A 22686-nucleotide genomic window follows, 5' to 3' on the forward strand; every position below is an offset into this window, starting at 1 on the left:
AAGTTTTGTGATGCATTATTTGTTGGTATGTTATCTTATGGAGTTATGGTGCATCCAACTTTAGTGTACTTTTACAAATCATGGGTTCAGTGTCACATATTAGTGAATGTACTTTAGAGTTTTGTTTGGTGCACTTCCAAAATTTGTAATAATTATAAAAATGTCATGGTATTTTTTTCTCCTTTTTCAATCTTTTGATCAACTTAGCTGGATAAATTAAATATTTCACTTTTTTTCAGGAAGTATTGTTCTTCTACGATCCAAATAATTCTATATATGTATACATAGACCCTTTTTGGTAAAATAGTTAGTTTCTCAGTCAATTTTGACTTATTTGACCACTATTAGTTGTTTGACTTTGTTAAAGAATCAATATGAGTGTTTGATTAATTAGCTTTTCGTAACAGCTTATTGCTCTAAAATGCTAAAATTTTAAAAGCTGCTCAAAGCAATTTTTTCTATCAGCTTTTTGAGAAAGTCATTTGCATGTAATCAGCTATCAACTAACATCTAATTTACCAAACACTTTTTTACAATTAGTCAAACTCGTTAACTCAATCAGCTAATAGCTATTTACCAATCACCCCATAGAGACGCGTGTATATATATAACTTTTTCATTTCAAAGTTGTCGAAGATCAGGGTAACACAATGTAACCTGGATGCATATCCTATTTGAAGACACAATATAATCCTTAGATTGTTGATGTGAAAACCAAGAACATGGCATATGATATCGCAAGAAGTTGACTATTGAGGTTTATCCCTACATAGTACATAATATCATGTATTGTTGGAAGAAGAATAATTCTGTATAGTCCTATGTTATCAAAACCCTGTGCTTTATGGCACATGAAAGGACAAGCAATATAATTCCTGTTGTGACACTCTTTTCATTTTGCACGGTGGAATTAGAATCTGTAGATGTGGTATGATATGAATCCTATATATAACAATTTGATCGACGATATTGTGTCACCATATGTAATTTATTGATATGTGCCCATATTGGCCAATACATATTTGAACTCCTGTTATTAGTTTCACTGTATTAGTTGGCCATTGTTTATTTCACCAGCAGTTATTGCGTTGACCGTTAATGGTCTCCGACAGGTCGAGAAAACATTACGTATGAGAAAACCTCAAATTTCCAAGAAAAGGGCCAGAACTCATAAATCTAAAATGCAAAAACACAATATTCCACGGCAACCTTAAATGCAACTAAAGAAAATGAGGAAGAGAGTAGTTAACCAGTTCCGGCTAAGCCAGCCAAGCTTGTGATCACGTCTTTCAGTTGAGAAATGTGCTTCAAGAAATTTTCATGAGTTTCGATGGAGTCGAACTCGTTATATTGCCATCTTGAAACGCTATCACCCATAACCTTCAGCCCATTCTGCAGCATTTCCATTCCTTCACTGATTCCATCTGGCAACTTTCTTTTCCTACTACATTGTTTCTCATTATCAACCTCCATTGCTTCACAGGGTATAGACATACTTTTTGTTTTCGTTTCCTTGGTCTTTCTTACAATCTCTTTCAACATCTCTCCATCCTTTCTCAGCATTGCAAGCTGATAATCCACCAAATTTGCCTTTTCAGACGGCATTTCCTTCTCAAGAAAGACCTTTAACTCTGACATAAACCTCTCCTCATCCGCTTCTTCATTTCCGGAATCCAAATCAAACGAAAGAGCAGCATCTGGTGGCACGTATCTCCACAGCTCATTGCAAGTAGTACGGGCAGCGAAAAATGCAAAAGCCACCATTGCTAAGTGAACAAATGCCCAATGCCTTTCTCTTAGTAGCATACAATAAAGCTCCCTTACAGCTGCACTCACCGCATTATCTTCACCATCTGCCAATTCAATGTAACCAAGACCAGCCATGAAGGATGACAGGTTTGGTTTGCATACAAACAATTGACTATCTGGCAGTGCTGGGCTTGAGATAAAAAGATTCTGAAGCTCCAAAATTACTCCCTCCATCCCATCAGATGAATATAAATTCTTTATTTTGGAGATGATAGTTAATGTTTCGCTCAGAAGCCTTCTGTAATCATCCTTTACCGGGCTGTCCATAGAGCTATAGAATTTGCGAATCACTGCTACTAGGAATTTTAAAGTCTTCATTTCTGTATCAGATATACTGATTGCACTGAAAGACATGCACAAGCCATAAAGAAATATAGTAAGAATATAACTGAAGGGCAAATAAAGAAGAGTATGTAAGATAGCATTAAGGGGGGGAATAGGAGTCTGTACACTAGCAAGTCACAGAAACATACCAGTACTGATTCTTAAATCAGTAATATATTTTGCTTCAAAAAACCATATTACTTACCAAGATTGTAACACAGCCGATAAAGCAAAAACTGGAGCACCATAAACACCAGAGCCATATTCCCTTGGTAATTTATCCTCAAATGCATCCAGGAATTCAAAATATTCCACAACAATTTGTTGTTTTGCTGTGGTCCTCATTTTGTTTGAAAGCAAATCCAGAGAGAAACCCTCCATGAGCAGCGCTAAGTACATACTTGATGAACAGTGAGGTCTGCTATTGCCAAGAACTGAAGAAAAAATTCTATCTGCCATTGATTCAGAACCACAATTAACAAGCGTGCAAATGAACCTTGCAACTTTTCGCACTGCACTGTCAGGAATAACTACAAATTCAGGAGATGCCAAATACTTCAATAATGAGCACAATTTATCAATAATGTCATTCTCTATATCTTTCTCAGCATGGCGACAAATAAAACACCAAAGCTCAGTAATGACTTCATGGCAAAGAAAGTGGGGATGGAAAACATTCTCAAGCAGGAAATGCTCTACATCACACCAGGCCGAACTTGAAGAAGCAGTTATCATGAAGGTTTTCAATGCATGGAGTACTAAGTGGAATATAGGTTCATAAGTCACTTCTTGCTTTTGAGTTGAACTGCAGACTGTAGGAATTTGCAAGGCGAGAATCAAAGAATATATATCCTCATCTACAAATGTACCCAATAACCATCCTAGTTTTCTGGCCATCACCATTCTTACATCATTTTCAATATCAGGAGCACTCTTCAGTAAATTAAGAAATACAATTACCCGGCCAGGCAACAGAACTTTTCCACCATGCATGGCATCAGAACTAGTGCAAAAAATAGCATTCATTGCATCAACCCCACCATCACTAGGAGAAACCACATCATCTGAATCCCATCCGTCCCCAAACAACCAGTCCAAAAGTTGGAATTTGTGCTCTGGTTGCACTTGTGCAGAAATCAGGAGAGAATTAAGAATATGGAAGGATGTAGGCTCCAGTATTTCTAACATTGCTTCACTTGCAAATTTCAGAAGTTCATCTTTACACAGTAAGATTTTGAAGGTTGAGATCTTTACAACAGAAAGAGTAATATCTTTGAACACAGAAAAGGCTTGGGTTGGGTACTGGGAGATAATTCTTACGGCATTAATCAGATAAAACTTAACCGGAAGGAATATTCTTTTGGCATCTACAAAAGAGATTGGTTCTTTCTGAGGGGAAGACCATCCCTCGGCTGCAATTTTCAAACATGCATTAGCAAGTGAAATCAAGCTCAAGATGGTGCCTGCTATATCCACCTTTACTGCTAAAGCACCCTTGCCAAGCTGAAGCAAGGTAACTACACCTTTCCATGACAAATTTAGTAAGCTCACAGAACTTCCACCATTATTACCTGCAATGATGCCTAATTCACACAGTTTCTCAATTGAAAGTTTGATTACATTGATAACATGATCTGTGCTATCAGCCTCTTGAACACCTATGACACTCGTATCTCTATCTGCTCTTAGATGACAGGAATTCCAATCTATGTTGTCAGAATAAACCCTGCATAGCCGTATCAAAGCGTCAAGGACTTCCTGCAACACCTTTTGCACTTCCAACCCAAATACACAAAGTGCCTATTTGAGAATCACAAAATCCAAATGACAAGCAGTTTATCTTCTGATTATGAAAACAGACCAAATACACTCTACTTATAGACATAAACTTTAAGATAATCAAGCAAAATCCTTAAAAAGAAAAGGTGCAACCACTTTTTCCCCCATTTATTTTGTATTAATCAAGCAAAAGATACACCCAGTTAAACAAACTTAAATTAGAGTGAATGTAAGGATAATAATTAACATCTTTAGCTAACTAAATGCATGAACATAGACACTACTAAACATCCAAATGGAAGGAATATCCTTTATTACAGTATCAGGGTCATACAAGGATCAGACTGTAATGTGATAATATAGACTTTACTTGATATATTAGGTTGCACACTAGTGGTTCTAAGTCTGATGTGTGTCATAATTGTATCATGGTGCAAAGGCAGTGGCTAGTTCAATTTGCATAGCAAGGTGACAATGGCAGATGAGCAGCAATGTTGAAGAGCCACAAAAGTAAATACCTTTATCTCTGAAATACAATCCTTTATCAGGTTTAATTGCTCGAAAATGAAATTCTCAACAGCAGTCATCAAGCCCTTGTTAACCGAAATAGGGTATCTGGTTAAAGCTGAAAAACCAAAGGTAGCGTAGCCCAGCAAATCCAAAAGCAACTGAGATAAACATGATGCATGTCAAAAGAGAAAGGAAACATTATTCTATAGTTGCAAATTCAAGACCACATCAACCACAAGAATCTTTTAACCTGATAAAATAGGTTGTCATGTTCTTCTTGCGATTCCTGAGTAGTTGACATAATTGTCATCTTAAGATGCTTTCTACACCATATGGCAGCCTCATAATAGGAAACAAAATGTTAAAAGAATTGAACTCTTAGAAACATAACATAATAAAAATCTACAGAATGAAAATAATAATAATAATAATAATAATAATAATAATAATAATAATCACCTTTGCTCCTAAACCCAGAATTTGCCCCAAACTTCCAGATATATCCAAATCTAGATATTTTGCCGCAACATGCAAAATGGTCTTGTTTAGTGTGCACTGAGATATGTCTAGACAAGTAAAATCTTCCCAGAGTATCCAGTGAATGTTAAGGTACAGAACAAGCATAGTAACAAAAATGGATATAATTACAATTAAGCCAAGACGCATAGGAGGAAATACCAATGACTGGAAAACAGTAACTTCTAGCAACAACATTAATTGAACATTTTTAACAATCATAATAGTTAACGTAATTGAATATTTTAAAATAACTGGAAAATGGTGGGAGTAGCCATAATCTTACTAAACAGCTAGTTACCTTTTGCCCATTTGATGAGTTTAACCTCTCACAACACCTCACCTAAAACGTGACCAAGATTGATCAATGAAAGGTTCAAGATACTGTTGGTTCCGTCAGAAGAGGCCACAGGCAGACCAACAAAAAGAAAAGACATAAGCCAAAAATTGCCAAAAATAGAAAAGAAAAACATTAACAGCTGGCCATGACAGCCTTTCCCAATCATAGGCCCAACTTTCACTTCAAATCAGAGTTGCAATAGCAGAGTATTAACTTGTAAATTTGTTTGTCTTCCATGTACCTACTTGAGTAGTACTGTCCGTTTCTATTGTTTCCCCAAATTTCTTATGTTACTGCCCAATCAGACAACTTAAGGAGACTACGACATTCAGGATCAACTTTACAAATCAATTTGAGTTTCCAAATAATTCCATGAAACACCAATATAGTCTCAGAACTGAAAGCTAAAAAGGTCTAAATACAAATTCTTAGCCATCAGCATGAAAAAATTATTCATATCCAGTGAAAGTGCATATAGAACAAAGAAGTTTCCATGTAAACTCAGATTTAAAAAAAGGAAATTTTGCAATAGTTTGGATACTTGAAGAGTGTCTACCATGAATGCCACCTCAGATATCTCTGTTATAGTTAACTCCCCTAGTTCATTAAGCAATTCAACGCGGTTCTCAACAACCTGTAAGTATAGAAAGCAAGATGAAGTTACTGTTTGATTCTGGTGTAGTATGAAGTGATGCTCCAAGTTGTAACATTGTTAAGTAAGATAGAAGAACACGGTTTTAGGGTGCAAAGTAGATTAACCATGACAACTGCACAATAACATGATAATAACTTCTAGAGGTTCTCTCTCATTTCTTTTCATTTTAGGAGGGGAGAGAGGAGATTGGAGACCAAAAAAACCAAAACGATAAGAAATGCATGTTATATCAGGTTAGATAGTGTCAGAAGGTATGCCAAACCCAACTCTAAAAGAATGTGGTACAAAATTACAAATGTACCTAGTAGATAGAGAGAGAAAATAAAAATGCATACATAAATATCAATAAAAAGCTCCATTCACTTGCTTTCATTTAAAGCCACTAGCAGCAATAACACAGCATTTTCTGCAACTAGAAGTATGATAGCTATACTTTGTTCAGGTTTAATATTCTCTATCTATCCTTAGGTTTTAACAAACAGATAATTAGTTTTAATTCTGCTCCTATTCAAACACATACGTTGCTTAATGCTTACCAAGCATAAAACAATTTAAACTTCTTTAAACAATTTCTGATTAGAGGAATAGTTGGACAAATTTCATGTTCATAATTGGATAAGTTAGTATATAGTGTATCTGAAACATCATTTTGTCCAGTACTATGTTAGAAGAAAAATTTTACTCCTTATCACTTATCAGTTAAAATGAAAAATGAGGAAATACCGAAAACTTTACAATTTTTTTCCTCAATTTCCTCTGAAACTAAACACATACTAATTAGTAAAGTATGCATTTCTTCACACCAAACTAGAAGACCTATAGAATTGATAAATATAGAAATTACAGAAATTAATCCCTGAAAAACCTAGATATCAAATTTAATAGTAAAAATAATTCAAAAACATATAAAATACAGAACCAGTGTGAAAAAATAGATTGAATTGATAGACTAAATAAAATCAAAACAGAAATTCGAATAGGAGTTCGAAGACAGCTGACCTCTGAAGATTTAATGGCTTCGAGAATGCCATGGAGATCTCTACCTGAAGTTGAGCTTGAGCCGCTAGCCATTTTCTCTCCCGGGAGGTTTTGCGCACTGTTTCTCTCTCAACACTCCCGCGCTCAATCTCTCTATCGCTCTGTGCAGAAGTATCCCACTTCGTAAATATGTTTCATTTTCCCGCCAATGAAGTGATGCGGAAATTAAGTGGTATTTATTATTTATGGATTTGACCCTTGTAGTTGTATGTATTTCCGCAGTGAACCCACTATTTCTTACCTTTTGGAAACGGGACTTTTTGACTCACTTGACTTTTTTATATGTCGCACTTGTGTGAGACCCTGTCTCAATAATCCTTATCTGTAAGTGAGATCGAGTTAGACCGGATCAGTATGTAAATGTTATACTTATATGTGCAAATATTATACTTTCAAATGTAATACTAATAAAAAATAAAGTGTTTGTTACGTATATGAGCAAATGTAATCAAAAATAACATGTTTGTGGGTTTAATTACAACTTCTAAAAGTTTAAGAGCCTAATTGACTTGTTAGGTAAAGTTTAGGGGTTTATTTAACTTTTTTTCCTTAATAAAATATATTCTTGAGAAAAAAAGTTTAAAAAATATCTTTTACTCCGGCCTCCACATGTTGTTATTTATGATTTATATAACAATACAGTTGCTCAAGATTTAGTTCAAAATTCATCTCTGTATTTGTACTAAAGTTAGATTGAGTGTACTTGTACTTAGACTTGGTTCATAGACAGGATGCTAATGAGAACTGATTGTATTATATTTTCTGAACTTAATTACAATGAGATCAGATGATGTGAATATATAGAATAGAGAGTCACAATGTGACAATGATAAGAAGTAGAGAGTCACAGTGTGACAAGGATAAGAAGTTCTAAACAGACTCATATACATAGAGTCCTAATACTCCCCCTCAAGCACAGTGTATACTAGTAACTTGTAGCTTGTCCCTTAAGGAAGAAAATCTAGGTCCAGGCAGAGCTTTGGTGAAGATATCAGCAAGTTGATCCTTTGTGGAGATGAAGTTGACTTGGATATCGCCCGAAGATACTCGATCACGAACAAAATGATAATCAATCTCCACATGCTTGGTGCGCGCATGAAAGATTGGATTGGCACTCATATATGTAGCTCCTAGATTATCACACCATAATTTTGGAATGGAAATACCCGGAATCTGTATCTCACGCAATAATGACATAATCCATAGAACCTCAGCACAAACATCTGCAAGAGCTTTGTATTCAGCCTCAGTGGATGACCTGGCAACAGTTCTCTGTTTCTTGCAAACCCATGATATAAGATTACTCCCCAAGAAAACAGCAAAACCACTCGTGGATTTTCGATCGTCAGGACAACCAGCCCAATCAGAATCAGAGAAAGCATGAATGTCTCTAGATGAGCACCGTCGTATGCGTAAACCATGATCAACTGTTCCCTTAACATACCTGAGTACCCGTTTGAGCTGCTCCCAGTGTGATATGGTGGGGGCATGCATATGCTGGCATAACTGATTAACTGCAAAGGATAGGTCAGGTCGTGTGACAGTGAGATATTGCAGTGCTCCAGCTAGACTCCTGTACTGTGTGGGATCATCATATAGATCTGAATTGAAGGGGACAGTTTTCGAGACAGAGATAGGTGTAGAAAGGGGTTTGCATTCAGACATTCCAGCCCGTTTTAAAATATCATTCATATACCGTTGTTGAGATAAAATAATCCCATTGTCACTCTTAACTGTTTCAATATCCAGAAAAAAATTTGGTTCACCAAGATCTCTGATTTTGAATGTAGCAGACAGTTTGGACAAGAGCTGAGACATAATACCTTGATCACTTCCCATTACAAGAATGTCATCCACGTACACCAATAGATAAACCAAAGTAGAGTCTTTAGAGTAATAGAACAGAGAGACATCTGTCTTGGATGCTTGAAAGCCAACCGATAGTAAGAACGTATGTAGTCGATTAAACCAAGCTCTAGGAGCTTGTTTTAACCCATACAGAGATCTTTTTAACAAACAAACATGATTCGGGAAGTTAGCATCAATATAACCAGGGGGTTGCTTCATATAAACTGTTTCAGCCAGATTACCATTCAGAAAAGCATTATGAACATCTAGCTGTTTGATAGACCACCCAGATGATAAAGCTAGAGATAGAAGGAGTCTTACAGTCGTAGGCTTTACCACTGGACTAAAAGTGTCGAAGAAGTCCTGACCTGGAACCTGATTAAAACCTTTCGCAACCAGCCTGGCTTTATGCCTTTCAATAGCACCATCAGCCTTTCTCTTCGTACGAAACACCCATTTACAGCCAATAATATTCATACCTGCAGTGGGTGGAACTAGAGACCATGTGTGGTTATGCAGGAGAGCATTGAATTCTTGGTCCATGGCTTCACGCCACTCAGGATATTTGACAGCTTGAGAGTAACATGTGGGTTCCGTGGGATGCACTTGAGCTGCTAGAGCAAAAAGAGGAGCATCTGCGTTGCTGCGAGTGGCCATAGAGTGAGTACGGACATTGGGCCTGATGGACCGCCCACGTGGACGGCCTCGCCGACGAGCAACAGGCTCCACAGGATCACCCGACGAGGCAGCCTGTCCAGGAACCACGGCTGGTTCGAATGAAGCAGGTAGCGGCGGTTCTGGCAGCTCATCATTGGACACGGCAGGAATATGTGTGTTGTGACTGAGAACAGATTCCGCCCAAGGTCCAGAAAACGGAGTAGATAGATCCTGCAAAGAAGTTTTAGTAGCAAAGGGGAAAACTTCTTCATCAAATCTGACATGCCTGCATGTGTAAATCTTATTAGTATGTAAGTCCATGCATCTGTACCCCCTAAAGGACTCAGGATAACCTAGGAAGACACATGGAGAAGACCTGTATGACATCTTATGACGATTATATGGTCGAAGATGAGGGTAGCATAAACACCCAAAGACACGAAGAAAAAGATAGGAAGGAGGGGATTTATGTAACAGGAGATGAGGACTGGAGTTATTTAATACAGAAGATGGCATTCTGTTAATTATTCAAAGGCAAAATCCCAAAATTTCAAAGGAACAGAGGCATGAGCTAGAAGAGCCAGACCAGTTTCAACAATGTGACGATGTTTTCGTTCAACACGACCATTCTGTTCATGTGTATAGGCACAGGATTGTCTATGTTGAATTCCTAATTGAACAAACAAAGAATGCAACTTTTTGTACTCAGCGCCTAAATCAGACTGAATGGCCTTTATTTTGCAATTAAAGGACCGTTCAACAAGAGTACGAAATTTATCAAAGATGACATAAAGATCAGACTTTAATTTCATAGGAAAGAACCATGTATAACGGGAATAGTCATCCACAAAGATCACAAAATAACGGAAGCCAGAAGTAGATAAAATGGGCGCAGGACCCCAAATGTCTGTGTAAATAAGATCTAGGACTTGAGAACTAGAGGAAGCAACACGGGGGAGGGGAAAACGGGCAGATTTGCCTAATTGACACACATTGCATAAAGAATTATGACAACGAATATTATCACGAGACCCACTAACCAAACAAGAACGAAGTATATGGCTAAGAACATGGTTATGAGGATGACCTAGACGATTGTGCCAAGTGGAAGCCGAGGCACGAGCGGAAATAAACGCTGACGGAGACGAACTAGGTAATGAAAGTGTGTATAGTCCCCCCAAACTATTGCCCCGAAGAAGTATTTCCTTGGTATTGATATCTTTTACAACAAAAAAGGAGGGGTGAAACTCAAAAAAGACTTTATTATCGGATGCAAACTTCTGAACAGATAATAAAGAATTAGACAAACGCGGAACGTGAAGTATATCAGACAATGTAAATGATCTAGAAGGGGTATTAAAAGAGGCATGGCCAACATGACTAATAGATAAACCCATACCGTCACCGACACGTAAAGTGTCATTACCAGTGTACTTCTCCGATGTAGAAAGGGCAGCGATGTTCGGAGTTGCATGATTTGTGGCTCCAGTGTCCGGAACCCAAGTATGAGAATTTGACGAGGTTTTAGCAACTAAACCATTCTGAAACACCAAATTAGCCTGAGAACCCGGAGCCCCTGAATATCGCCGAAAATAGTTGACTCCCGTGTGACCGAAACTTTTGCAAATTTGACACGGATCATTATAGCGCCAAAAACAATTGGCTCCCGTGTGACCAAAACGTTTACAAATTTGACACGGATCATCATAGCGCCAAAAACAATTGGCTCCCGTGTGACCAAAACGTTTACAAATTTGACACGGATCATCATAGCGCCAAAAACAATTGACTCCTGTGTGGCCGAATCCTTTACAGATTTGACACGGATCATCGAAGCCACGTTGCTGACCTCCACGGTAATTAAGGTTGCCATCGCAGCGCTGCATCTTCTTAATTTTATGAATCACAAAATCCTAGCTTACTGATACCAGATGAGAACTGATTGTATTATATTTTCTGAACTTAATTACAATGAGATCAGATGATGTGAATATATAGAATAGAGAGTCACAATGTGACAATGATAAGAAGTAGAGAGTCACAGTGTGACAAGGATAAGAAGTTCTAAACAGACTCATATACATAGAGTCCTAATAATGCTGACAGACATTGAAGATTGAAGACAAGGCTTGAACCAATTAACAAGACAAGTTTAGAAGATAGTTATCCGGAATAAGAATATAAAAGCCTTAACTCTCTTCCAGCTACCCCTAACTATTTAAGAATTACGCTGTAAAATTTCAGAAAATAGTAATGGCAATTTCAAGGAGCTTAACGGAGCAACTAGATGAATTTACATTCATATCAAGTTGGATTTTATCTTTGATGATTTCGGGCTGTTACCACAAGAATACAACTCGCGAGAGCTGCAGTTGAGGGGGAGACTCAACTTGAAAGATCGGGAGATCCTTCATCAATTCTTCAAGAAGTTTCTTCGTGTTCGACGTGCTTCGTTCTAATCATTGTGTTTAGTAAAACGTTGTTGATTATGAATGATGAATTGGGCTATCATTTCTGTGGTACGCCCCTAGATGTAAGAATGGTTATTCCATACTAAGTTAAGAAATTTCTATTCCTGTGTTATTGCGTGTTCTTCTTGATTACTTGCTGCTTGCTATCTGTGTGAATTTGTTTCTGAACTACGGTGGAACTAGTTCATTAACTATTTCTCTTTAACTCTGTTGCGCACATTATCAATTTGTCATTAGCTGATCGATTGTGTATTGATCTTGAATTGGAGTTACACCTGCTTAAATTCAATATTTATACATTATCCAAGTTGTTTATGCCATAATAATGTATGTATGCATCGCAAGTGGACTAACATGGTACTTCTTGGTTAATTAGCCTGTCTTGGTCATATATTGTGATCGGCCAGTTGAGCTAGACGACAATGCACATACTTAGATAGTTATGGTGGGTTGTATCAATAGTGCTATAAGCCAAGTTACACTAGTACAAAAAAGAATATAAGAGACGGACATTTAACATTGCCTTGTCATTATTAATTACTAGATAAATGTTTTATTTGATTGCCAAGTGAACTATTTATTAATTACCTCCTGCATCATATTTTATAGATTTTTTTTGAAAGGATATTTTACTAGGTAAAGCTTTAAAGTTATTATCTAAAAGTCAACTTTTTAGAGTATATAAAATTTATATATTTAAAAACTACATCAGATTAAAAGTAATATTAAAATTTATATTTAAAATTATTAAAAAAAAATATTAAAGAAAATAATAATAAAAAAATTAAATGAGATTAACCAATTCGTGATATATATATATATATATATATATATATATATATATATATATATATATATATATATATAGCACTGTTTTCATGCAAAATGCATGTGGACTTAATTTTTTTTTTTTTTTGAAAATGCATGTGGACTTAATTTAATTTGCTTAAGAGCTAAAGACTATATATACTAAATTTGCTTAAGAGCTAAAGACTATATATACTACATAGCTTGATAACCATAAGATATTAAACAGTAGCTCATGAAAATAATTATAGAAGCTGGTAATAAATTTCAAACGGGAATTACATGAGTACGTGAGGCTGGAAATAAAACACGGCACAACCTAATATATAATACTAGATTGCTACTAGCTACGTAGACACACAACATACATGCATGCATGAAAAATCCAAATTAAAGGCACTAACTAAAAAAGAGCAACTTAACCAACACAAAATAACGCAATTTAAAGCTTTCATCATATCTAGCTAGCTAGAAATTCTATGGAATAATTTTGCCAATCCCACCGCCGATTCCTCCACCGATCCCACTCGCGCCACCAAATCCACCAAGCCCTCCGAGACCACTAGCGCCACCGAGTCCGCCGAGTCCACTCGCGCCACCAAGCCCGCCGAGTCCACTCGCGCCACCGAGCCCACCGAGTCCACTCGCGCCGCCAATCCCTCCTCCAAGTCCACTTGCGCCACCAATCCCGCCTCCAGCGCCGCCGAGCCCGCCGGCACCACCCAGGCCGCTTGCACCGCCAACTCCTCCGGCCACGCCGCCAATGGCCGGAAGCACGTAGCCGACCCCAGCCCAGCCTCCAATGCCGCCAACTATAAGGTTCTTCTTGTCATCAACTGCGCCGGGCGCCATGGCAGGCTCTACGGTTTTCGGGTTCACCGTCAGATCCTGCGTGCCGCCAGGATTCACGGCGGCGCTAGGCTTCGTAGCATCGGGAATGTTACGCGCCGTCGCATGCGCCACCACCACTGCAAGAACAAACATTACATACAAACTTTTCGCCATTTTTTCCTCTCTCTCTCTCTCTATATATATATATTCAAAGAGAAGCTAATTAAGTTGTTCTCGTGATGTTGAGAGAAGAGGTGAGACGGTGGGTATTTATAGTGAGAATGAAGGGTAGGCAACAGTTGGGAGAATTGAATTGAAGGAAGAGAGTAAATGCATTAAAATGAACCCTAACAATCTCGAGAGTAGCATTATATTGTTGCATGGCGCAGAGTTAGGTGAATCAAAAGAAGAGAGTCATTAAGGTTCATAGCTTAGCTTGTGACATTGTCAACCTTGGCGCGGCCGGTAGAAATGTAGAATAATCAGAGGGTAAGATTTCACGTTTTCCATTTACAGTGTCTGGCCTGTATATATGTTGTCTTCAAAGAAGTATATATCATAGTATGAATCTGGTCAAAATGTTGTGCATGCACATTACAATCTTTTAGAAGTAAGTTTAATTCAATTTTGATGAGTGTAACTTAGGATACATATATTAATTTGATATAACCAAGAAAGCTTATAATAGTAGGACGGTAAGCAACAATTTTTTTTACCAACCTTAGCTTCTTTGTTAGATCCTTACTGTTTTTGGAGTGTTGAAATACTATTCAAGGTGGATACATGCATTTTCAGGAAAGTTTCTTAAAGGTCGCATTAAGTCAAATTGCTTCGGACCCATGACCTTTGGTCTAACTCTGATACCAAATTGAAGCATGTGCTCAATCTCAACTAAAAGCCTAAACTCGTAGTTGGATTGCACATTAATGTCTATATGATCAACACTTGTTTCCCTTATTCATTGTAATTGTGTGGAGATACTAATGATAGTGAATATCTTCCTGGATGATATGAAAAGAGTGTAGTAGGAAGATTACATCACTTTCAAATTACTATGAAATAATCTTTCGTGTCGTTCATATTTATGCACCTTATTTTACTTACTTTGTCATATCTCATATTTATTCAAGTTTAATTTTAATTTATCTTGAAAAACACTTTATTCCGCTTGTAACATTATTTTTATCAAATCGCGCCAACCATAGCTTTTCCTGTAGCCGGCATAAACCCAGCATCGACATAACATCTCCGTATTGGCTCGGTTGCCTCCAGTCGTACTCCCTCCTCGGTAGCCACAAGGCCGTCGACAGCGGTTCGTTGCTGCTGCTGCCGTGTCACGGCAGTGGCGATAATAGGACCCTGTGCGGCAGCTTGGTGGTTTGGTTGGCGATGGGTCGGGTGGATACGTTGCCATGCAAGTGTGGTGGCTTCGGCCAAGGCTATCACTTTCCGTGGTCGCGGTAGACATGCATCCCATACTACTCCGTTTCTGGTTCTCCAAATATAATATAAAAGTGCAGCTGCGTGAACAATTTGGTTAGCGTCTAAAATATTTAATAGATCACTAAACCAAGTATGAAAAATATTTGTTGTTATCATGGGATTGGAAGGTGAGATTGTGCCCAAATGGAACTTGCATAACCACATGTTACTAAAGCATGCATTGTGTCATATCTCATATTTATTCAAGTTTAATTTTAATTTATCTTGAAAAACACTTTATTCCGCTTGTAACATTATTTTTATCAAACTAATTTCTTTGGTGGACTATTTAGTTAATTAAGTAGTCAATATAACCTTTTAAAGAGAGTGTTAAAATTTTAACTTAGTCTAAAAATTTTGAAGTGTTTTGTCAACTTATAAAGTTATAATCCTTCATAAAAATCTTTTAAAAGTATATTCACTCTTCATTTAGACTTTTTCTCTTATTCCACCGGGACCATCACAATCTAATATATACTTATTGAATCTCGAGGTGTAACATTGATCTCATTCTCTCGGCCAAGAGGAATACTAAGAATACAATAATTTAATTTGCATTATTTTCCTCACAAAATTTGGTCTGGTGAACAACGTAACATAATCTCGTGATTCTACATGTCCCTGTATGATAGGGAAATCATATACGACATATGTTAGTCCGGTATGATAGGAAAATGATAATCCAGGTGTTTGAATTTTATTATATTTTATTGGAGAAAGAATATGCAATGCCAGTATTTTTTAAATCAAGCAGATTATATCGGCTGTGTTTGGCAAACTTAGCTGAAAAGATAGTTGAAAGCTTAAAAAGAGCTGAAAGCTAAAAGCTATGAGCTGAAAACTGAAGAGATATTGCTAACTTTTATGCTTGAAAGTGTTTGGTAAAATTAATTTTTTGATAAGTTGATTAATGTAAAAACACAAAAAAGAACATCTTCATAAAATTTAAATTAGTTTGTTTACATATTAAGATTTAACATTTTGTCTTAAAAAAATTAACATTTTGAAATAAAATTATTAGCATAATCATGATCTAACATCTCATAATGAAGTAGCAATATTGTTGCGAATCTCCTTCATCCAATAATAATAATAATAATAATAATAATAATAATAATAATAATAATAATAATAATAATAATAATAATAATAATAATAATAATAGCCGGGGTGTGGGGGGCCCTTAGGGTTGGGGTTTAGCCTTTGGAATAATAATAATAATAATAATAATAATAACAACAACAACAACAACAACAACAACAACAACAATAATAATAATTGTGGTGAAAGTTGATAAAGGAGAAGAGAAAAGGATATTAATCGGAAAGGGTAAATGATGTCATTTCTTTAAAATAATAAAGACAAAGATGGAAAAAAAAGTTAGAAGAAACTACTAGCTTATTTTGAAACGCTACCTAAGGTATAGGTAGCGTTCCAAAATAAGCTCTTATTTTAAGTTACGAGTTTATTTTGAGAACATTACCAAACAGAGCTTATAGCTTATTAGTAGCTTAAAATAAGCTATAAGTTCCTAAATAAGCATACATGCAGTTTAATTTGGCAGACTCATCATATCAGATGTACAAAAACAAAAACAAAAAAAAAACAAAAAAAAAAAAAAAAGTAAGCATACATGCAGTGTCATAGTATCACTTTTATATGATAAATTTATCCACATGATCAAATCAGAGGCATTTCAAAGATCTTGTGGTCAAGCGGTATAACTGTGACTCTCTCAAATAGGATGTCACAGGGATGAGAACTGTATAACTGTTTAGATGAACAGTAAATACAACTGTATAGACTGACATGAGAGCTCAGTCATGACGGAACCACTGCTCGTAGGCGGGATTAGGCTGTGGTATCGCGTCAACGCCGGATGGGAGAAAGGCCGCTGGACAGGGGATGCTGTCGTTGACAAAACACATCAGGTCGTGTTTGTCCAAGAACGGAACAACTTGCGTTCTCCAGAACATGTAGTTTTTATGGGTGAGCTTAATACTGATGAAGTGATGTGCAGTAGAAAGCGAGTTAACACCCATGATATCCAAGGAAGTGATAGCGACATCGGAGACAATCCGTTTAGAGGAGTTAACAGATTCGTCAGTCATGGGAACGAAACCCTAGCTAGCTTAGCTGAGACCATATGAGAACTGTATAATTGTATTAGATGAACAGTAAATACAACTGTACATATTGAGGGTATATATCATAGGGAGACTAGCTAGGATAAGGAGTCATAATGTGACTCAAATACATAGAGTCATAATAACAGATTCCAACCCCAGTGGGGGTGCGATGCTTCAATAGATTGGGAAAGTATGTATAAACAATATTACATTAGGAAATTTATAATTTGGCCTCAAAAAATTCAATGTTAATTTCCTACTCTTATAATTCTTTTAAAAAATGATTAAAAAAAAGTATAAATATATTAATCCATTTTTTTTTTTTTTTGGTAAAAAGTACCATACCAAAAAATATATCAATTTTTTTAATTTTTTATTTTTACAGAAAAGGGTATGGAAGAGTAATAATTAACATGCAATATATTCATGCAAGTTAGGTGAAGTGTTTACTTTACACTTGTCTGGCTCTGGGCTTGAGAGGGAGTGACATGATGAGCAAAATTCGACACTACACTTATGAATCCAACAGCTAGCTAGCAGATTAGCAAATATATATATATATATATATATATATATATATATATATATATATATATATATATATATATATATATATATATATGGCATGGGAATTTATAACACTGCAATTAATATTCGTCAGTTGTTGACGATGCATGGGATCTGGAAAAGTTATTCATCATCTTGCCAACACTTTTCGATCTGCAATTATATATAAACATACATTCGTAATTGAAATTCATAGAAACCATACATAATATGTATGTATTGCCAAAATCTTTTTTGAACCGATATGTGACAAATTGTCAAAACATTATTAGAAACACGAATCCTTAAAGTTTACAAGTTTGATTATTACTAAAACTCTTTTTTCGAATTAACTACACATACGGACTCTTTCTAATTGTGGTTTACTGTCTTGGTTTGCAGCTTATTACACAGAAATTCACAAATTTACAATTTTAGCATAACGCATGGACGAAAAGTGAGCACGAAAGAATGAAAAGTGCAACGTCGATAATAATTTAGAGACGAATTTTACAATTATCTTATAACTTAAAGACGAAAATTTTATTATTATTATATTCTTAAAACTAAGATGATCTTTCTCCATCACGTTATTGTCAATATGAATTGGACCTAAACCTGGCCTATGTATATAATTATTATATCTATAAAAACCCATCTGCAGATACATGCAATGCATGCGTAACAGGTTGACGAAGAAGGCTGAGAGCTTGGATCTCCAAGTGTCAGCCATGCATGTATATATTTCATTTCAAGCTCGTTGACTCACCTCCAATAATCAAACATATATTAAATGAATCCGCCTGGCCTGTATGTGCATTCATAGCTTCCATCCATCTCTGATCTTTTCATGCAATTTTGAAATTTCTCAGAACATCAATTAATTTCTGAATTTCTCCATCCCACACTACTGCATACACACACACACACTCTCTCTCTATATATATAATACATTATACATATATGAGTGCCCGTGATATGATGACTCAGTTAATGCATCTTAAAAAAATTAGTAATTACTTTGAATTATTGCACCTCCCCTATATGTGTATATGTATACTAACCTTGCACGGGTAATTGTCACCTTGATTAATCGGTTGAGTTTTATTTTAAAAGGTTTAAATATTAATTAGAGATAAATATAGCCTTTAAAAAAATTAGAGATAAATTAGGTGTGTTTGGTTAACACATGATGAGAATGGGAATCAAATACGCAATACTTGTTAATGGCAATGGATTTTAATTTGGTGAAAGTATTTTGCATGTTTGGTAGTAGGGTGAAATTGGAATAATTACTAATATTGATGTTTGGTTATATATGACCTTATAATGGGAATAAATGTTTTAAAAATACAAAAATAAAATATTAAGACAATTAATCCTAATATAATGACATCAAAAATACCAATATGAACAAAAAATCAAAATAAAAATCTAAAAGCACTAATCCAAACTTAAAAATCAAATTACCAATAAGATGGAATGATACTCGCTTTTAATTAGTAAATGTAGTCTTTTATTGAAGGGGTAATCAAATCTTATAGTTGTGTTTCAAAAAGTTATCAACTAAACATTAACTGTGATTTTGATTCACATTCCTGATCGATGTAGAAACCCATGAACCAAACACACCCTAAATATATAATATAATGCCATGGGTAGGTCACTTTTAAAATTTTACAAGTGTGATACGAGATCACATTTTGTTAGGATAATGGTGTTAACATGGATGAAAGGTTGCATGCTTGATCGAACATACAATTCTCTATTTATTTATGTTGCGTTAGAGATTTGTTTCGCAATTACAACCAATATTTTTTTTCTCCTCCCAAATACTTTGTCGAGTCAGAGTAGAAGTCTTTGGAATTGAACCTATTGAGAGAATAAGTATATCATTTTTCTCATGATGACATCTCGATTCATGTAGATTAGAGAACATGCAAGCATATCGTTACTATGACATATTTAGAGGAGTTAAATAATTGTACACGTACTTCCATTTTTATCTGATCTCTTAATTAGTATGTAGCATGCTTTGATTGCTAATATAAAGGGATTATCATTTTTATTAAATGGTGACTGGATTGCTGAGTTCGTTACACAAATTGGGATTACTAGTAGCTTCATGGCAGAGTTATAGGGTCTTCATGAGAGTCTCAAACTGGCTAAACAAAGGGGTTTCAACAGGATGGTCGTGAAAATGGACTCTTAAGTTGTGGTTCAAGCGGTCAAAGGGGACAGTGAACCACGCCCGGAAGTTGAAACGTTGATTGTTGACTGCAGAATCATCCTAGATCAGTTGGAAATTAGTGATATTGTTCATGTTCTTCATGAGGGAAACCAATGTGCAGATTTTCTCGCCAATTAACTTAGGACAAACTAGTGACTGGAAGACCACCATTCTGGATCACCCACCCGAAGGCATTGGGACATCCTTGAGCGGGATGCTAGTGGAGTGGCTACTAGGAAAGTGAGCTAACCTTTCAGGAGATCAAGATTTTTATCTATTACTTTTTTATTTTTCTCCAATAAAATTTGAAAACTTAATGAGAATAAAAATTGAAAGTAGATTTTTGGAGCCAACTAGTATTTTTGTGTTTAGAGAATGGCTATGGCTATATTAGCCTCTGATTTTTTTCTTAAGAAGGTTGGGTTATTAAACCAGTAAGTTCAACTATATATCTAATTAATTATGGGTCACATTGTGTGAGACGGTCTCACGGATCCTTATTCGTAAGACGGTCCAGGTTGAGTTAATATGCAAATGTAATACTTATACTAGCAAATGTAATACTAAATTAGAAAAAAAAAAGTGTTTGTTACTTATAAGGGAAAATGTAATACTTTTGAGAACAAATGTAATACTTGTATATTTTGATGTAAAACTATTTTTTTTTTATAAAAAAATATATTATATTTTAAGTAATATATTACACTTTAATGAAAAATGTAATACTTTTGATGAAAAATGTAATACTTTTATATCAAAATGTAAAAGTATTACATTTTCTCATTACTAAACATTTTATTCATAATTTAATATTATATTTGTTAGTATAAATATTACATTTTATCATGACCTGACATGTTTCACGAACAAGGTTATGAGACTGTTTCACACAAATTTTTACCATTAATTATACATCCACTTGATCACTGAACGAAAAAATTACATCCATATATTAAAATATCAATATAAGTACCCCAATACACTATGCACAGTTATTTCTGTCTCTTTCTAGAGCTTAAAAATGTAAAAATATTTTTATAAAAAATTGACAAATCTCCTAATTACAGAAATAGAAAAAGTCGCACCCAAAACTTAGTACATGGTTCATCGCATAACTTAATTGATGTCTTGAATTGATTGAAAGTCGTGGTGTAAGAATTTGAATTTCATTAAAAACATAAATGGAAAAAAAAGGCTCAATAATGAAAAGTCTGAATTGGATCATATCTTTTGTGCATGCATAAAGGCTAGAGATACCTGTAAACTGATTGAACGACTCGCGATTTATTTTTACAACTACTTAAGAGTAGAGTTCTGTGTATTTAAGAGTAGTTCGTCAAAACTAAGGGGGGTGTATTCAATCAAGACTTTTAAAGAGTTTCAAAGACTTTTAAAATGATGGATTTTAAATGACTTTTGTAGAGATTTTGTAGACTTTCATAGAATCTTTTAAACTTTCATCAACTTTGTAAGAGTCTTTAAAAATCCATAGGACAAACATTTATAGACTTTTAAAAATTTTTTCATATTAAAAAGTCTACAAAAGTCATTAAAACTCTAAATTGAATACACCCTTACAAACATTTCATAACTTTTATTAATACATTATTTATGATTTTCTTACAAAAATATATTTTTATAAACCATAAATAAACTAATGTATTGCAAAAAAAAAAAATTGATTGTCACAAAAATAAAATGAAAAATTACAAATTAAAATATTCATCTTGTTAGTACAATTATCTTTGATTGGAATTGATTTCACCTTGTTGAGTATCTCTCCACATATCCAAAGCTATTTTAGCCCTCCATTCATTGGCATGTTCTCGTTGTTGCTCTTGAGTTTCAAATAGTTGTTCAAAATTATCTATATCATTCATCGGTAAAGGTGAAAGAGATTCATCATTATTTAGGTCAACTGGAAACTCATCACTACGACATTCCTTGCGAAGAAAATTATGAAGGCCTGCACAAGCTAGTACAAGTTCTGCTTGAGTCTTATAAGGGAATGGAGGTGCTGACTTGAAGATCGTAAATCTCGATTTGAATATACCAAATATTCTCTCAATTACATTCCTCAAAGAAGAATGTCGTAGATTGAATAACTCAACATCATTTTCAGGGTCACGACCTTGCCCGAAAAAATCTTGGAGATGATACCGTACACCTCGATATGGAGCTAAAAACTGTTGTCGGTTTGGAAATCCACAATCCACTAAAAAGTATTTACCTACACACTTAACATATTAATTATCCAATATGTAAAGTTATTTAATATTCGTTAAAAAAAAAAAAAAAAAAAAAAAAAAAAAAAAAAAAAACTAAACTGATCTTGTGGCACTTTAAGGCCATTCCTCCTTGATAAACTGTCACTTAGCACTTTTGAATCATGTGCTGAACCCTCCCACCCGCTAAGAACATATATGAATTCTAAATCAAAGTTACAAGCAGCCAATATATTTTGTGAAATTATTCCATGACGATTACGATAACTGCTTACAACACGCCCAGTTACCATTGCTGGAATATGTGTGCCATCAATAGCTCCAACACAATCCTAAAGTAAATTCAACACATACATATAATTTCATATTCAAATGTATAAGAATATCTATGTCACTCATAAAAAAAAACAATAATTAATCAAATAGAGTGATTTATTACTTACCTTAAAATCTGCTACGAATAGCAGCTAGCTGTTGCTGCTGTTCGCA

At 35.2% G+C, this 22686-nt stretch overlaps 3 protein-coding genes across 4 annotated transcripts; all 3 read right to left on the minus strand.

The window, feature by feature from the left end:
* Positions 1–1048: 1048 nt before the first annotated feature.
* Positions 1049–7095, minus strand: LOC109176361. Of its 2 annotated transcripts, XM_019325803.1 has the most exons (7): positions 6933–7095; positions 5820–5912; positions 4882–5016; positions 4673–4762; positions 4431–4580; positions 2339–3933; positions 1049–2152 (listed from the first exon to the last, which is right to left on the minus strand). In XM_019325803.1, exons 1-7 carry the CDS (start codon positions 7002–7004, stop codon positions 1246–1248), a joined length of 3042 nt encoding a protein of 1013 aa, XP_019181348.1. In that variant the 5' UTR covers positions 7005–7095; the 3' UTR covers positions 1049–1245. The 2 variants fall into 2 exon arrangements, with proteins under 2 accessions (XP_019181348.1, XP_019181349.1); XM_019325804.1 differs by lacking the exons at positions 5820–5912; positions 6933–7095 and having other exon boundaries at positions 4673–4745; positions 4882–4920.
* Positions 7096–13231: 6136 nt separating this feature from the next.
* LOC109176410 (glycine-rich protein 23) lies at positions 13232–13759 on the minus strand. The gene has a single exon (XM_019325842.1). The coding sequence runs from the start codon at positions 13757–13759 to the stop codon at positions 13232–13234; it is 528 nt and encodes a 175-aa protein (XP_019181387.1).
* A 7952-nt stretch (positions 13760–21711) lies between these two features.
* Positions 21712–22490, minus strand: LOC109176412 (putative nuclease HARBI1). The gene is made up of 2 exons (XM_019325843.1): positions 22340–22490; positions 21712–22202 (listed from the first exon to the last, which is right to left on the minus strand). The coding sequence occupies exons 1-2, from the start codon at positions 22488–22490 to the stop codon at positions 21712–21714; spliced, it is 642 nt and encodes a 213-aa protein (XP_019181388.1).
* Positions 22491–22686: the final 196 nt, after the last annotated feature.

This window comes from Ipomoea nil, unplaced genomic scaffold, assembly GCF_001879475.1.
Source record: "Ipomoea nil cultivar Tokyo-kokei standard unplaced genomic scaffold, Asagao_1.1 scaffold0706, whole genome shotgun sequence".
NCBI lineage: Eukaryota > Viridiplantae > Streptophyta > Magnoliopsida > Solanales > Convolvulaceae > Ipomoea > Ipomoea nil.

Bases quoted from the DNA above. Each gene is read 5' to 3' on its own strand.
- LOC109176361 (XM_019325803.1), bottom strand. From the start codon at position 7,004: ATGGCTAGCGGCTCAAGCTCAACTTCAGGTAGAGATCTCCATGGCATT. The intron at 5,017-5,819 runs GTATCCAAACTA...AACATTCACTGG, and splicing joins TCATGGTAGACACTCTTCAA to ATACTCTGGGAAGATTTTAC. The intron at 4,581-4,672 runs GTTAAAAGATTC...TGTTTATCTCAG, and splicing joins ATGACAACCTATTTTATCAG to TTGCTTTTGGATTTGCTGGG.
- LOC109176410 (XM_019325842.1), bottom strand. From the start codon at position 13,759: ATGGCGAAAAGTTTGTATGTAATGTTTGTTCTTGCAGTGGTGGTGGCG.
- LOC109176412 (XM_019325843.1), bottom strand. From the start codon at position 22,490: ATGGTAACTGGGCGTGTTGTAAGCAGTTATCGTAATCGTCATGGAATA. The intron at 22,203-22,339 runs GTTTATCAAGGA...TTAAGTGTGTAG, and splicing joins TTCAAAAGTGCTAAGTGACA to GTAAATACTTTTTAGTGGAT.